At 44.7% G+C, this 15,040-nt stretch overlaps 1 protein-coding gene across 3 annotated transcripts; it reads left to right on the forward strand.

Annotated features, from left to right (window-relative positions):
- The first annotated feature begins 217 nt into the window (after positions 1-217).
- On the forward strand, positions 218-14,565 carry MYADM (myeloid associated differentiation marker). Of its 3 annotated transcripts, none has more exons than XM_061590278.1 (2): positions 218-343; positions 12,096-14,565. In XM_061590278.1, exon 2 carries the CDS (start codon positions 12,107-12,109, stop codon positions 13,010-13,012), a length of 906 nt encoding a protein of 301 aa, XP_061446262.1. In that variant the 5' UTR covers positions 218-343; positions 12,096-12,106; the 3' UTR covers positions 13,013-14,565. The 3 variants fall into 3 exon arrangements, with proteins under 3 accessions (XP_061446262.1, XP_061446260.1, XP_061446261.1); XM_061590276.1 differs by having other exon boundaries at positions 219-449; XM_061590277.1 differs by lacking the exon at positions 218-343 and adding an exon at positions 596-678.
- Positions 14,566-15,040: the final 475 nt, after the last annotated feature.

Here is a 15,040-nt window from a genome sequence, read left to right on the forward strand (position 1 = left end):
ACAGCTAGGACTTGGTGTCCATTTGGACACACAACTATGAGTTAAAGGTGCCTTGCATTGTGAACCTTTTCCATCTGATCCAGCAGGGTTCTCCTTGTGGGTGGGTCGGTGGGAATGTCTGTCTGCTCTGTGTGTGTTTTCTGCTCCCAGCAACGGCAATAACAAAAGTCCCACCCATCACCCCAGTCCCTGGGCTTCTCCTCGGGCCTTGCCGCCTCCGCCCCCGTCTCCGCCCCCGTCCCACCCTTTCTGCACCTCCTGCCCGTGTGTGTGGCGGCGCGCTCACCACACCCTGCTCCGTCCCAAACGCGAGTTTTTCCGCCTGGCCGTTTTTCGTGATCAGGTCAGAGCATCTTCTCGGTTGTCTTAGCCTCGGTCGCTGCAACATCCTTGACCGCTTCCCTCCCTGCTTTCTTTCAGACGTCCTCCCTCTCCACCCCGCTCTGGAAGTAAGTCACTTTTCTTCTGGAGAGGGAGACCCTGGAGGGGGGGAGGGGGAGGGAGGGAAGGAGGGGGGGTGGGAATCTACTGGGATCTAAGGGGTTAAAGGAGGAGAGGGGCTTTGGAGCCAGAACTCCTGCTTTCCCTCTGGAAAAAAGGAAAGAATACAATACAGCAAGAGTGGGGAGGCAAGGAAGGGGCTCCAGAGGGTTAAAGCAGCGGGATCATAAGGGGAAGGTAAGTGGGAAATTAAACCCAAGGAGGATTGGGAGCCAGGAGTTGGGGTGGAGGGCTGGGAGCTGGGTTTATTGGGTTTCCTGAAGAATGGGGTGTATTCTGAGAAGTTGGGAGAAGGGCGTGTCCCCACTTACATTTCTTTGCGATGCTGGCGCTCTGTGTATGAACTTTTGGCACAGCGCTATTTTGGGGGTGCCACACTACATCCATAACTTCCTGCTCTCTTCCTCTCTCTCTCCTTTTTTAACGATACTATTAATTTAGCTTTCAAGGATAGGGATGTGGAGGGCTTAGAACTTGCTGGGATTTAATTGGTATGTTCTCTTCCAATTCGCTTGCCTTTTTTTTTTAATGGAGACAATGGAATGTTTTGTGAGTATGAATTTGGCAGCTTGCTGTGCGTCCGGATGCCAATGCAAAGCATGTCAGTTCTTAGCAGGGTGTGTTCTGGAAGGTGTGAATATGGGTGCCTGCAGGAAAGTGTAAACAAGAAAGACTTCTAAGGCTGCAATCCAATACACACCTGGAAGTAAGTCCTATTGAACACAGTGGAGCTAATTTCTGAGTAGACATGTATTGGACTGCAACCTAAGACGCTTAGCTAGGGACCAAGCAAGACTGGTTACTTATAGTGAACTTACTTATTGTATATTGCCCTTCCAGCCAAGTTCTCCTGCTAGTTTATTGCATAAGCAATAAAATAGGATTCACAATTTTTAAAAAACCTGAAAGACAAAATAAAATAAATTGCAAAAGCAAAAAACCCAGCAAAAAAAATCCAACTAAATATCAACATAAAGCACATACAAAGAATTTATTGTTTTCACAGACCTGATCGTGGAAGTGGGTTTTTGCATGTGCATGCTTCTATGATGCAAATATGTCATAATGGGCTAAATGGAACCTCCATGTTCAGAGGCAGTACGCCTCTGAATACCTTCTGCAGGGTGGCAACAGTAGGAGAGGGCTACTGCTATCATCCCCTACTTGTGAGCTTCCCAGAAGCATGTTGTCAGCCAGCATGGAAAACAAGATGCTGCATTTCATGGACCCTTGGTCTGATCTAACAGTGCTCCACATTTATGATTTTAAACCTGTCAGACTTTAAGGTTCCGCCAGGCTTTTAGTCTGTTATAGACGAAAACAAAACAAAAGTTAGCATGGAACTCATACAGGAAAGTATGCAAGACAGGCTGTAGTTCTGTATACTAAAAAATAAGCCCCGCATATTGCAGTGGGCTTTCTGCATAAATGGCATCAGATCCAGCTGCATATATCCTAGGTTTGTCTGATCGGGTGTGGCTGCAAGGGTAGTGTTTGCGCTTCTCAAGATGGAAGTCATGCTTAACAGTGCCTGTATGCTGTGCATGTAATGATATGTACAGCAGAATGGCTGGTTTCGCAACTGGAGAGGATAAGAGCATGCCATAGGAGGGAAATACGTATATCATGTGTATTTGTGTTGCAATGTGAGAGCATGCCTTGGAGTATGCAATGTATTTTCTTTAAAGAATATAAGTGTGTGTGTTTGTGTGTGCACTTGTGTGTGAGAAGAAGAGGCGATTTTCATGGTGTGTGTAATAATGTACAGTATAAATAAGATTCCCTGGGTGAAAAAAACAGACAGAGCTTCTGCACCTTTAATAGCTGTGTAGAATAGGGAATTTTATTCAGTGTAGTTTGTCACGCGCGCACACACACACACACACACGAGAACTAAAATTTTAATAGGATGTAATCAAAGCACTCGTTTATTTATCTAGAATGCTATCTCTTTACAATACAATCCTGTCTGTACATGTCTGTTCAGAACAATACACTTACACGACTGTGTATGCAATACACGTCTGTTCAGAAACAACTCATTGACTTAAATTGGTCTTGTTCCTAATTATGTGTATAGGATTGCAGTCTTAGATATGTTTTTTAAACCATTGGCATCCAATTTGAATCATTGGCAGCTTTATCAAAAGCCTGCACAATATTCTAGTCCACAGGGATTTTTACTAGCCAACAGATGCTGTTGCTAGCCATTTGTGGCATCTACATGGTCTGAAACTCCACTAATACACTACAGTGCAAGAGAAAACTGGCCTGGTTGACAGATCTTGCAACAAACTTTCTAAAACATTAACCATTACTTTTCTTCCCCAGTTGCACAGAAAGATCTCTTTTTCAAATCTAGTGTCATGATTTGCAAATCAAGAAATCATCTTGGCTGGGTGGCTATAGGACGAAGTGTTCAGAATATCTCATGGCTGCTAATGCTTAAAAAGGAGGCAAGATCCCCCAATAGTCCTATTTATTGGATCCCCCAAATCCAATATCCTCTTGATCTCCCGCTCCTCAGCTCATTAGATACCCTATCAGGAGAATCCCAAAACCCTGACTTCCAGCCTTGCATTCCCATTATACTGTCGTCCTGCTGCTGGGATTTCTGTTTTTCTATACAACCTGTTCACGAGGCCACAAACTCTTTATTTTTCCCTCTGTGGTGCTTTGAGGGGGAGGGAACCACTTCTCTTTCAGGCCTCCCTACAGTAGGGCGCCGCTTATACGGTGAGTTCCTTTCCGGGTTGTTTTCCTGCCACATGTTCAGTTGCCTACCCTGAGTGTCCCCACCTCTTGTGTGTTCAAGGCTTCTTTCTAAAATGGGTGATGTTAATACTTCTCGATAACAATCTACATTGCTCAGGGGAGCTGTACAGCCTTTTCTTCAGGCAGCATTTTTACTATTACTTAAGTGCTAGATGAGGTTACCTCACATCAGACCTCACTACAGATAATGGATAATGTTAAGCTTTCCCCTTAAATGAGGGTTGGGGGATCTCGGGGCCGGGGGTGAAATGCAGCCATCCAGGCATCTCTATCTGGCCCTTAAGATTCTCCCCAGGCCAGGCCACACCCCACACCAGCCCTGCCCTGTGACCTCTTTCAGTGTTTTTTCCTGGCTGAAATATGGTCTTGAACTGTAATAGTAATGCACTATTATAGCACTTTCAACAGTCATGGCTTCCCCCAAAGAATCATGAGGACTGTAGTTTGTTAAGGGTGCTGAGAGTTGTTGGGAGACCCCAATTCCCCTCAGAGAGCTACAATTCCCAGAGTTTCCTGGGAAGAGAGATGGAGTGGTATATCACTCTGAAAATTGTAGCTCTGTGAAGGGAACAGGGGGTTTCCTAATTACTCTCGGCACCATTAACAGACTACTGTTCTCAGGATTCCTTGGGGGAAGCCATGATAGTTTACAATGATACAATAGTGCTCTAAGTGTACAGTATAGTGCAGATGGGGCCTTAAAGTCTTGACTTCTGCATCCCTGGAATGTAGTTTAATATACAAGAGTACGCATCACATCGCTTTCTTGGTCTGCTTTCGCCTCTAGGCACGCCCACCATTGGTATGTGGCCCCCAGAAGGTTCCCCACAAGGGAGTATGGCCCTCTGGCTGAGATAGGTTCCCTGACTCTGCTTTGAATCTTGTGTCCATCATGGATTTGCTAGGCAGCCTTCAGTAACCGGCTATCCTCTCAGCTCACTTGTTTGCCATATGGAAATAATATTTCTAACATACCATTCAGTGTTGTTGAAGGCTTTTACAGCAACAGTGTAAGCAAGATGAGAAATGTAGGCTGCGTATACACCATGCATTTAAAGCACATTATTTTCCCCAAAGAATCCTGGGAATTGTAGTTTACCCCCTCACAGAGCTACAGTTCCCAGCACCCTTAACAAACTACAGTTCCCATGATTCTTTGCAGGTAAAAGAAAGTGCTTTAAATGTATGGTGTGTTTGCAGCCATAGTCTACACAGACTAGTTGATGAGTGGGGGCAGGCAGCTGTGCACATGCCTGCATGTGTGGTGCTGCAAAAAAGCATGGGATGACTACGCCCACTTTCTGGGCATGCCCACCACTGGCATGCAGCCCTGGAGAAGTTGCAATTGGGAGATGCAGCCCTCGGGCCAAAAGGAGGTTACCCACCTGTTGTAAGGATTATTGAGAACATGTTAATGCGCAGACCTCTGGATGGTCCTTTACCCACCTCTTCCCTATCTGAAGCCTTAAAAGGTTGAAGTGGTGCGCTTTGATCATACAAAACCTACATTGTTAATTATTGAGAAAGTGCTCTTAGGAGTATGCTTTGTTAACTCAGGATTGTAAATAGCTGGTTCATACATGCAACAGAATCAAGTGGAAACTTCTTTTTTCTGGATGGTTCCGCTTCTGGTTGCAAGGTAGAGCGTTACACGTGTGACGGCTGCTTTGTGAATAAGGTTCGGTGCACACAGGAAAGTAGCATGCTAGGGACAAAGATTAAATGCCCCTCAATGAGACGCTAGTTTTCTAAATGCAAGAAATGCAGCTCCTTCCTTGTGGCATGAAATGGTACGCCCAGGAAAGGCTTTTTATTGCTTGATTCTGCTGTATGTATAAACTGGACCCATGAATTACTGCTGGGTAATCAGGCAGGAAAGCCATAACAAAAGTTAGTGTTCTTTTGGATTCCCCCCACCCCTCTTTCCTCCTTTCCCCCAAATAATTGACATGGCCATACATATCGGGGCAGGCTAGTTACAACATTTTACTGGCAAGTAACTCTTGCAAAACTGCTTTAGTTACTCCTTTGTAGTTGCACAGTCAATGCAGTGTCCCAAATGCTAAGAGGGTGGATAGCTTCACAAGAGTTTTATAGGACACACTAGGCAGCATTTGAAATGCCCCTTTTATTATTATCTCTCTTGTTCCACAGCCATTTCCCTTCTCTTTCCTCCATCTTCCCTTTTCCTTCTCCTCTTCCTCCTCCCCCCCCCCAAACTGGCATCTTGGCATGTCTGCCCTAGACTACTGGCTTCAAAAAACAAAAAAGGGAAGGAAGTTTGCAGCTGCTGATGGGGAAGCCGGCCTCAGGTTTTAAAGGAGAGAGAGAGAGAGAGAGGAGGGGAAGAGAGTTGTGACTTTTTAGGAGATGGCCCAGAAGGAAGACAGTGGGGTTGGCTGTGAGCCCAGGAGGAGCATTCCTCCCCCCGCCCTCGCAGCTTGAAAGCAAAGGATGATTGAAACCAAATGTCCAGCTTTGGATACAGAGGGATTTTCTCTTGGCCTTATATGGATAAGTGTGCAAGCAGCTCCCACCCTCCCATGTGGATATCTCCACCTTTCCCAGCCCCCTCTCCCATTGCTCGGGCCCGCTGCTGCAGCCCTTGCAGGAAATCCAGATGAGGAAGTGTCTCCCCATGATTAAAGGCAGAGAGCTTCTTTGCCTTTGTCCGAGAGTTTGTTGCTCCCGTTGCCTGTGTAACCTAATTTTAACCCACCCAGTTTTCCAGACCCTCCTCTCCCCTCCCCCCCTCCCAGAGTTCCCATCTGCTCACCCAGCACACCACAATGAACTATGAGTCTGGGTATTTTGTTTAAGAGTCATATTTTAAGATGGCCATTTATGCATTGACAAAAAAAAGGAAATGTGTCACTAAACCAGAGGACAAAAGAGGATGCAGGTTTGCATAAGATTTGCATATACTAACTTAGAAAACAAGGGAGAAGAAAAAGAGGAAGACCAAACGAGATGGATTGATTCCATAAAGGAAGCCACAGACCTGAACTTACAAGATCTGAACAGGGTACTGTAGTTTCTAATAAATGCTATTGGAGGTCGCTGATTCATAGGGTTGCCATAAGTGATTATCAACTTGAAGGCATATAACAACAATTACATTCACATCTCACCTTTGCTCCAAGGATTTCAAGATGATGTACATATTTCCCCCCCCCCACCCAAATTACATCCTCACAACAACTCAGTGAGGTAGGTTAGGCCGCAAAACATCTCATCCTAGTGGGGAAGATGGTGACCAGGTGACCTAATGTGTGCCTCACTCAGTCTGCTGTCTAGGTACTAACTCCTATTTATCTATCTGTTTTTACATTTATATTTTTATCTTTAAAGCTGGCCTGGACTTAAACTGGATATAGCCTTTCAAAGAGAGGATTGTTTTCTATAAAGGGACACATTATGGTCACCCTAGAGGTGACAGTACTGTTTGTGGTTGAGGACCAAGTGGTATGTGCTCTCTGGCAAAGGTGAATTAAACCACTGCCACAGAAAAGAATAGCTTGGTCTTTATTCCTAGCATCTTAAAAAAAAAATTTTTTTTAAATATATGCCTTCCTTTATCATGTTTAGATTTCAGGATGGTGTATAAAGCCTAAAAACCAAGCAATTCAATAAAACACAGACCAAGGAGAAAAGCAACAGATAAAACCTCAAATGAGGCTAATACTAACATTTAAAATGTCTGGTTACATAAGACTCTTTTTGCTTGGCGCCTAAAGGGATAGTGGTGTTGGCGCCAGACAACTATACAGCCTTTTTCTGAGGGAGAAGGAAAGGAAATTCTTATCCCTTAAAACATATCCCTACGGCAACGTTCTGCATTTTGTTCCCATCCCACTAAGCTTGTGTTTGATCCCTAAATCTTAGGAAGAAGTTCTCATAAATCCTTCATAGCTACAGTTAACTCAAACCAACTGAGGTAGCATGTGGGCACTCTATGCTTAGCCCCACAGAGCAGATAAGTTGTATGTTTAGCCCCACAGAGCAAATAGCTGGTGGAGCTAGAGACAGACAATTTCAAGCAGCAAAGCACAACGTGCTCCCCTTCTTCTGCACTGCAGAAGTGGGTCCTAATCCAAATTATCTTTATCCCCTGCGGCTGCATGCATTGTTGTTTTTTTTAATCAAGCAAATTGATAAGATACAACCATGGCTCTCCCCACCATCTTGTTCTCTCTTCAGGATCATTTAACACAGGTTAGTTATGTTTTAACAATTAAGAGAGCCTGAGTATCTTGCTATGCAAAAACATGCCCTTAGTCATAGAAGATTCTTTTTTTAAAAAGAAAAAAGTAGAGATGGGCAAATCTGCCAATCTCCCAGCTTTTCATTTTTACAGTGTTGTTGCTGCTGCTGCTGTTATTATTATTTAAATTTATATTCCACCCTTCCTTCCAGTAGGAGCCCAGGGCGACAAACAAAAACACTAAAACACTCTAAAACATCATAAAAACAGGCATTAAAATATATTAAAACAAAACATATTTAAAATCTTTTTAAAAAAGCAATTCCAACAGAGATGGAGACTGGGATAAGGTCTGTACTTAAAAGGCTTGTTGAAAGAGGAAGGTCTTCAGTAGGCACCAAAAAGATAACAGAGGTGGCGTCTGTCTAATATTTAAAGGAAGGGAATTCCAAAGGGTAGGTGCCACTACACTAAAGGTTCACTTCCTATGTTGTGCAAAATGAACCTCCTGATAAGGGTGTCTGCAGGAGGCCCTCACCTGCTGAGAGTAGTGATCAGCTGGGTAATATAAGGGATAAGACGATCTTTCAGGTATCCTGGTCCCAAGCTGCATAGGAGTTTGTACACCAAAACCAGAACCTTGAACGTGGCCTGGTAGCAAATGGGCAGCCAGTGCAGTTTTTTCAGCAGCGAGGTGACATGTTGGCGATACCTTGCCCCAGTGACCAGTCATGCCACCGCATTTTGCACCAGCTGCAGCTTCTGGACCAATCTCAAGGGCAGCCCTACATAGAGTGCATTAGAGTAATCCAACCTGGAGGTTACTAGTGCATGGACAATGGTGGTCAGGCTGTCCCAGTCCAGAAATGGCTGCAGCTGTCTTGCTAGCCGAAGCTGGTAAAAGGCACTCCTAGCCACTGAGATCACCTGGGCCTCTAGTGACATAGGTCCAGAAGCACTCCCAGACTATGGACCTGCTCTTTCAGAGGGAGTACAACCCCATCTAAAGCAGGCAACTGACAAATTATTGTTAAGTTTTATTTGCCCCATTTTTGCACCCGTTAGCAATTTTTGTAAAAGTTTGTGCAAAGTTTCATATTGTGAGCATTTTTCCCAATTTGTGAGTTGCTGCATGCCATTTTATCAAATATGCAATGTCCTCTAATGCATTTTTGTACCTTATTTTCATTAATATAAGCAGTTTCTGCATACTTTTCCCTAATATAATTTTTGTATGTGTTCTTGTTTTGGGAACTGCACTGTGAAATTCCTGTCCTTCAAGTGCTCTAGTTTGTGTGTTGGCTTGGGAAATGTGAATTAGGTAGGTTTGCATTAAACTGTGAAGCAAATGCCTTTCTCTCCCCTGCCTACACAACTGTAAAGTCAGTCCTCTTCTCTGTCACACCTGTCATGATGGCTATGCCCTGCCTCCACTGTCAGAAGCAGGATGCCTCTGAATACCAGTTGCTGGAAACTGCAGAAGGTGTGAGTGCTCTTGCACTCAGGTCCTGCTTTTGGGCTTCCCATAGGCATCTGGCTGGCCACTCTGAGAACAGGTTGCTGAACCAGGTGCTCCATTGGCCTGATCCAGCAGGCTCTCCTTATGTTTTTAATTTCCCCCCCAAGATAGTGCTGGGGGAGGGGGAAAGGCAGGGGTTGGCAGTGGTTTTAATCCCATCCTTCCTCAAGAGAGTTCAGGACTGGGCAGTGGTCATCCTCTTCCCCACCTTTTATCCTTCACAACAGCTCTGTGAGGTAGGTTAGATTGCATGTGTCTTGGATAAGAGGGTATTTGAACCTGGATCTCATCAGTCTTGGTACAACACTTTAACTGTGGCACCACACCAACCTTCTGGAGAGCAGTGTTATTGATGCAATGGGCTCTTTGTGAGTCTTGGGACCAAACAAATGCTTTGCCTCATCCCTCTCTGAAGCCAAGCCTGTCTCTTGATAATACACAATCACCAAAAGAGATTAGAAAGTCCATTTAAACTTTCTAGACATAGCCTTTCTAGACATAGCCTTTAACCATTCTGATTGTGAATAAGTACAGCCAGATGATTAACGACAACGAGGTCTGCATTATCTTGGGTATTCATGCTTGAATTCACAGTTGCGGATGGGATGTAGCTCAGTGGTAGAGCAATTGCTTTGCATTCAGAAGGTTCCTGGACCAATCTCTGGCGTCTCCAGGTAGGGCTGGGAGAGACTTCTATCTAAAACGCTGGAGAGCCACTGCCAGTCAGTGTAGACAGTACTGAGCTAGATAGGCCAATGGTCTGACTCGGCAGAAGTCAGCTTGCTATGTTCTACGTTTTGGAGCAACTTCACTCACAATTCTTCTGGTTTTTTAATTTTATTTTATTTAAAAACACGTTTTCTTCCACTTGATGTTTGAGTTTTGCTTGCACAGTGGGGAGGAGAGCCTGGCTGGGAGTCCAGAGTCTGTGAGTTCAAATCCCTGCTCGTGTCTCCTGGGTGTCAAGGGCCAGCTAAAGATCACCCCCACAGTGAGTGGCTCAGGGGTTACATGCCCTGCCACCTGTGCAGCCGTGGACAAGCTGCATAGTCCCAAGTATCCAGTTGCCCCCCAGCTGGCAGTTGCAGACAAGGAAGGGGCTGGCTTGTGCAGCTGTGGCAAGCTGAGCAGGCCCTCGCCAGCTGGGGAGGACTAGCCTCAGAGGGAGGCAATGGTAAACCCCTCTGAACACCCCTTACCATGAAAACTCTATTCATAGGGTTGCCATAAGTCGGGATCGACTTGAAGGCAGTCCATTTCCATGTTTTAATAGTTGCTGTTTTTAGTTAGTTAATTTGATATTAAGATCATAGGAGCCTGCCTTATACTGAGCTAGAAATGCATGTGCAAGGAGGAAGCTTGCGAGGAGGAAGAGTGCAAAGGGGACGCCCATCAAGCAGGTCCTGTAGCTTCTGGAGCATCACCACAGGATGTGCAACAGGAAGTACCTCAGAGAAGCAGTTGATCTTACTGATTAGCATTATTGTGTTAATCATTATTATTTTTGCTCCGTACAGCTCAGCATTGTCTACACTGACTGGCAATGGCTCTCCAGGATTTCAGGCAGGGAGTCTCGCCCAGCCCTACCTGGAGATGCTGGGGATTGAACCTGGGACCTTCTGCATACATAGCTGGTGCTCTGCCACTAGCTAGGCCCCTTAAATATTTTTACATACATTTTATTGACTCTTTCCTAGCTGCTTTGGGAGGGTTATTGCCCTACAAGGTAGAATACAAATACCTCAAATAAATACATTTCAAGTTGCTTCCAGATGGAGCAGTTTGTGTCAGGCTTGGCTAAGTGAGTGTGCCCAGCATCTGCAAGCCTTACAGTGCCTGTGTGAATCCCCATTGGTCAAATTGCTACCAACTTTCAAACAGGCCCAACAGAATCAGCACATGTAGCACAATAATGCTAATCAGTAAGATCAACTGCTTCTCTGAGGTACTTCCTGTTGCACATCCTGTGGTGATGCTCCAGAAGCTACAGGACCTGCTTGATGGGCGTCCCCTTTGCACTCTTCCTCCTCGCAAGCTTCCTCCTTGCACATGCATTTCTAAACAGTTTTGTTGTCCTGGTAACTACGTTGCTAATAAATCCACCAATGTTATTATACCACTAGCATTTTTAGTAGCCTGTATGCCCACACATACAATTTCTTAGTTATTTGTGGTACTTCTGTGGCCTGAAAAGGAAAAAGAAAGGGAAACCCTTTTTAATTCGTTAAAAAAACTGCCTCTCTAAACGTCTCGAAGTCATTCTTTCTTGCCACAGGTGAGAGGTGGTTCTGAGGCCTGTGATATCTGGCCAGGTGCCTGACACTCTCTGAAGTCAGCTCAGATTTCTTCTGTGAATGTTGGTGGATCAAAATTCTATCTATCACGATGTATACGGCTGCCCTTGTTTATTTTGGTAGACACCAGGCACATACTGTTTAAATGTGTATATCTCTCATTGATACTTATTTCGTGGCTAGAGCCAGGTGGTTGCCCTTAGCTTTATGGGGTGACCCTAATTTCTAGCATCATGAGAGAGGGACCACAGCACTGTTGGGTACATGTATGTCACAAATTGGGTAATAGGCCAAGAGGTTTATTTACTACAGCCTTCTCCTACCCTCCTTTCCAAGGAGCTCAGAAATGGTCTACATAGTTCTTCTCCCTTTTAAAAAAATTCTTGTTAGAAACTTATGGAGAGCTTAGATTGAGCAATGGTGACTGGCCCAAGTTTACCCAGTGAGTTTCATGGCTAAGTGGGGATTTGAACCTGGGTCTCCTCAGTCCAAGTCTGACATTCTAACCACTACACCACACTGGTTTCCCAAGAGACAGTAACATCTAAGGCTTGGATGGGGAACCTGTGGCTCTCCAGACATTTTGGGGATTCAGTTCCCATCAGCTCCAGCCAGGGTGGCCAATAGTCAGGGGTGATGGGATTTGTAATCCAGCAATATCTGGGGGCCTAAAGGTTCCTATACTCGAAACTAAGGTGAGCCAATGAGTGTAGTTAGATTTGTACCCACATCTTCCATGACCAAGATCATCACACTGACTGCATCTTAAATCTTGCATTATGTTCCTTAATTCTTTTCCTAGATCTGTGTACGATGCCAGTAACCCGCTCAAAATCTCTGGGCAACACCAGTGCCTTGACCTCTCAGCTCGGCATTGTTCGTCTGCTGGAAGTCATCTTCACATGTGTTACCTTCAGCCTGGTGGTCCACAGGAATGCCTGGTATGGTCGCAATGGTGACTGGTGCATGTTCTCATGGTGTGTTTGCTTCGCTGTCACTATCATCATCTTGGTGGTGGAGTTTGCTGGCCTTCAACACCGCATGCCCGTCTCCTGGAAGAACTTCCCCATTACTTTTGCCATGTATGCCACCTTGCTGTGCCTCTCGGCTTCCATCATCTACCCAGTAACCTTCATTCAGAACCAGAACCTAAGCCGTGAGGAGCGTGGATATCGCATTTCTGCCACTGTGTTCTCTTGCCTTTCCTTCTTGGCTTACTGCATAGAAGTCGCCATAACCAAAGCCAAACCAGGAGAGGTCACCGGCTACATGGCCACTGTCCCTGGACTCCTCAAGGTGGTGGAGACCTTTATTGCCTGCATAATCTTTGTTTTCATCAGTGACCCAATTTCCTACGACCAAGCAGAAGCTACTAAGTGGTGCATGGCTGTCTACTGCATCTGCTTCATCCTCTCCCTGGTGGTCATCATCCTCTGCATTGGTGAATGCACCGGCTGGCTGCCGTGTCCCTTCAACAAGTTCCTCAGTGGCTATACGCTCTTGGCTGTGCTTATGTATGTGACAGCCACCATCATCTGGCCCATCTATAAGTTTGATAGGAAACATAATGGAAATCCATCTCGACCTTCCTATTGTAGAAATACCACACTCTGTCCCTGGGACAAGCTTGTTGTCATAGCTGTCCTGACAGCTGTCAACCTCCTGGTTTACCTTGCTGATCTGGTGTATTCCACACGGCTGATATTCATCCAAGGGTAGATGGTTGTCAGTGGCGACGTGAGTCAGGTCAAGAGGGAGGGAGGATGTAGAAAGATGGGGAATGAGAACAAGGGGAAAGAAATGGCATCTTTTCTTTATTGCCTTTCCCTCTTCTTTTTTCATGCTCTCCCCCTCTTTTTTAAAAACGTTTGTCCTTTCCACTCCTTTCTATTTCCACACTTATTTTTTAATCATTTTTACATTCCTCCTTCCCAGTTAACCTTGTCCTTCTCTTTTTTGTGCCATCTTGCATTCTTCACTTGTTGCACTCTCGTTCTTTCCTCTGCCCCTCCCCCTTCCATTTTGCACAAGTGTTCTTTCCTCTTGTGTCTTCCTCCGTGTTTCTTTCAAAGCCTTTTGCACACTTGCTCTTTGCTCTCTCTGTACATTCACAAGGGCTTAGCTAGCTAAGAGCTTCAACATTCAGGGCATGAGAGTGGTGCTGTATTTTTTTAAAAAAATGGTGGTAGTGGAGGTGCAAATGCCAGCAGGAAGATAAGTGCACAGGGGGCACTGTCCTTGAATGAAGGAGAACACCACAGTCCTCCTATGTGTTATACCCTTGGATGTTCTCATTTGAACATACCCGTTCCTGAAGTCTCCCTGCACATCTCTTGCTTACAGACATCCCTTTCTCTTCCGTTGCATGTACGGCCATGTTATCCACCACCTTCATGACTGCTCTCTGTCCAGGTTGCCATCTTGTTGCATTTCTGATAGTTGTTTGGGGGGTTGTATTTGTGGGGAGAGAGGTCCCTGGCTTATTCAAATGTGTGTATCAGCAGTCACCACCAAGCCAGCTTCTTTGCAAAGGGCAGGGGACCTGTTTTGGGCTGAGAGGGCATAGTAAGTGTCAGAGCCTTGAGAGGACAGACCTCTGCTTGCCAAAAAGAAGAGTTGGAAGAACTCCCCTTTAATAAACATATTTGCCTGGCAGTTTTTTTAAAAAGCTACCGAAAAAAAACTTTCGATAAGAGCCTTAAAGGCAATGAGTTTATTTTCTCACTTTGCAAATAAACAAAAACAGCGATGTCATTTTGGGGCTTTACTGAATGTATTTCTTGGTTGTTCACAAATGCACTTGCCTAAAACACGCTTGTTGGTATCTCCGAAACAATGAGGCAGTTTGCTACATGTGGCTCCCATTGGAATGAATGGGGGCTGTGCAGAAGCTGTGCTGCATGGGTAGTTCTCCCTGAGTGTCCTTTGCTGCCTTAGTGGAGAATTTATTCTGTGGTTTTAAGTAGAGGACACCATTCAAAATATTGATGTATGGGGAGTATAAATGCCTGTATGTTTGGTGAGAGATCAAAGGCAATGTGTTCACGTCTGGCTAACAGGTTTCAGTGAAAGAAAGCAATACAGTTCTCAAAAATATTTGTGTGGGAGCTGTTGACCATTACAGTACCTTGAATCTGAAAAGGGAGTTCACTCTTCTGCATTCAGAAGTAGCCTCCAATTTGCCTTTGGTAAAATAAGCAGTATTTTCTTGGAGGTTAAAAGCAAAAGGACTGTTTTTTTGGGGGGGGGGCTTAAAGCCAATGATAACAGCACTACCATGCTGAAGTACAGCATCTGCATTGTAAAAGCACCTTTAGTTATTCATCTAAAGATTAAAAATCTTTGCCTGCAGTATTCTTAAAGGCAGTTGATTATATTGAAGGGCAATGTCCTTCATGAAAAGTAACATTGCTTTTAATTTTTTTTTTTACACTTTTTAAAAAGTTGCCTGCTCATTGAGTGTCTATAATCTGCTTCAATTGTTCTTGCGGGGGAAAAAAGCAAAATGTTCTTACTGGGAAAAAATAGCAACATTGAACATATGTGTTCAGTGGAGTGTTAAATGTGCAACTTTGGCCCCATTTGGGTTGCTGATCCCATATTTAAAAACAGAATATCCCAGGGGACATTATGACAATGTTGCTTCCTCAACCTGCGGCCTTGAAAGATGACAGCATTGTCTTCACTAGTTTCATGTACTTTCAGAAATGAATTTATAGCCTTATTTTCATAATTTGCCTTTTTTGT

This window comes from Rhineura floridana, chromosome 11, assembly GCF_030035675.1.
Source record: "Rhineura floridana isolate rRhiFlo1 chromosome 11, rRhiFlo1.hap2, whole genome shotgun sequence".
NCBI classification, from domain to species: domain Eukaryota; kingdom Metazoa; phylum Chordata; class Lepidosauria; order Squamata; family Rhineuridae; genus Rhineura; species Rhineura floridana.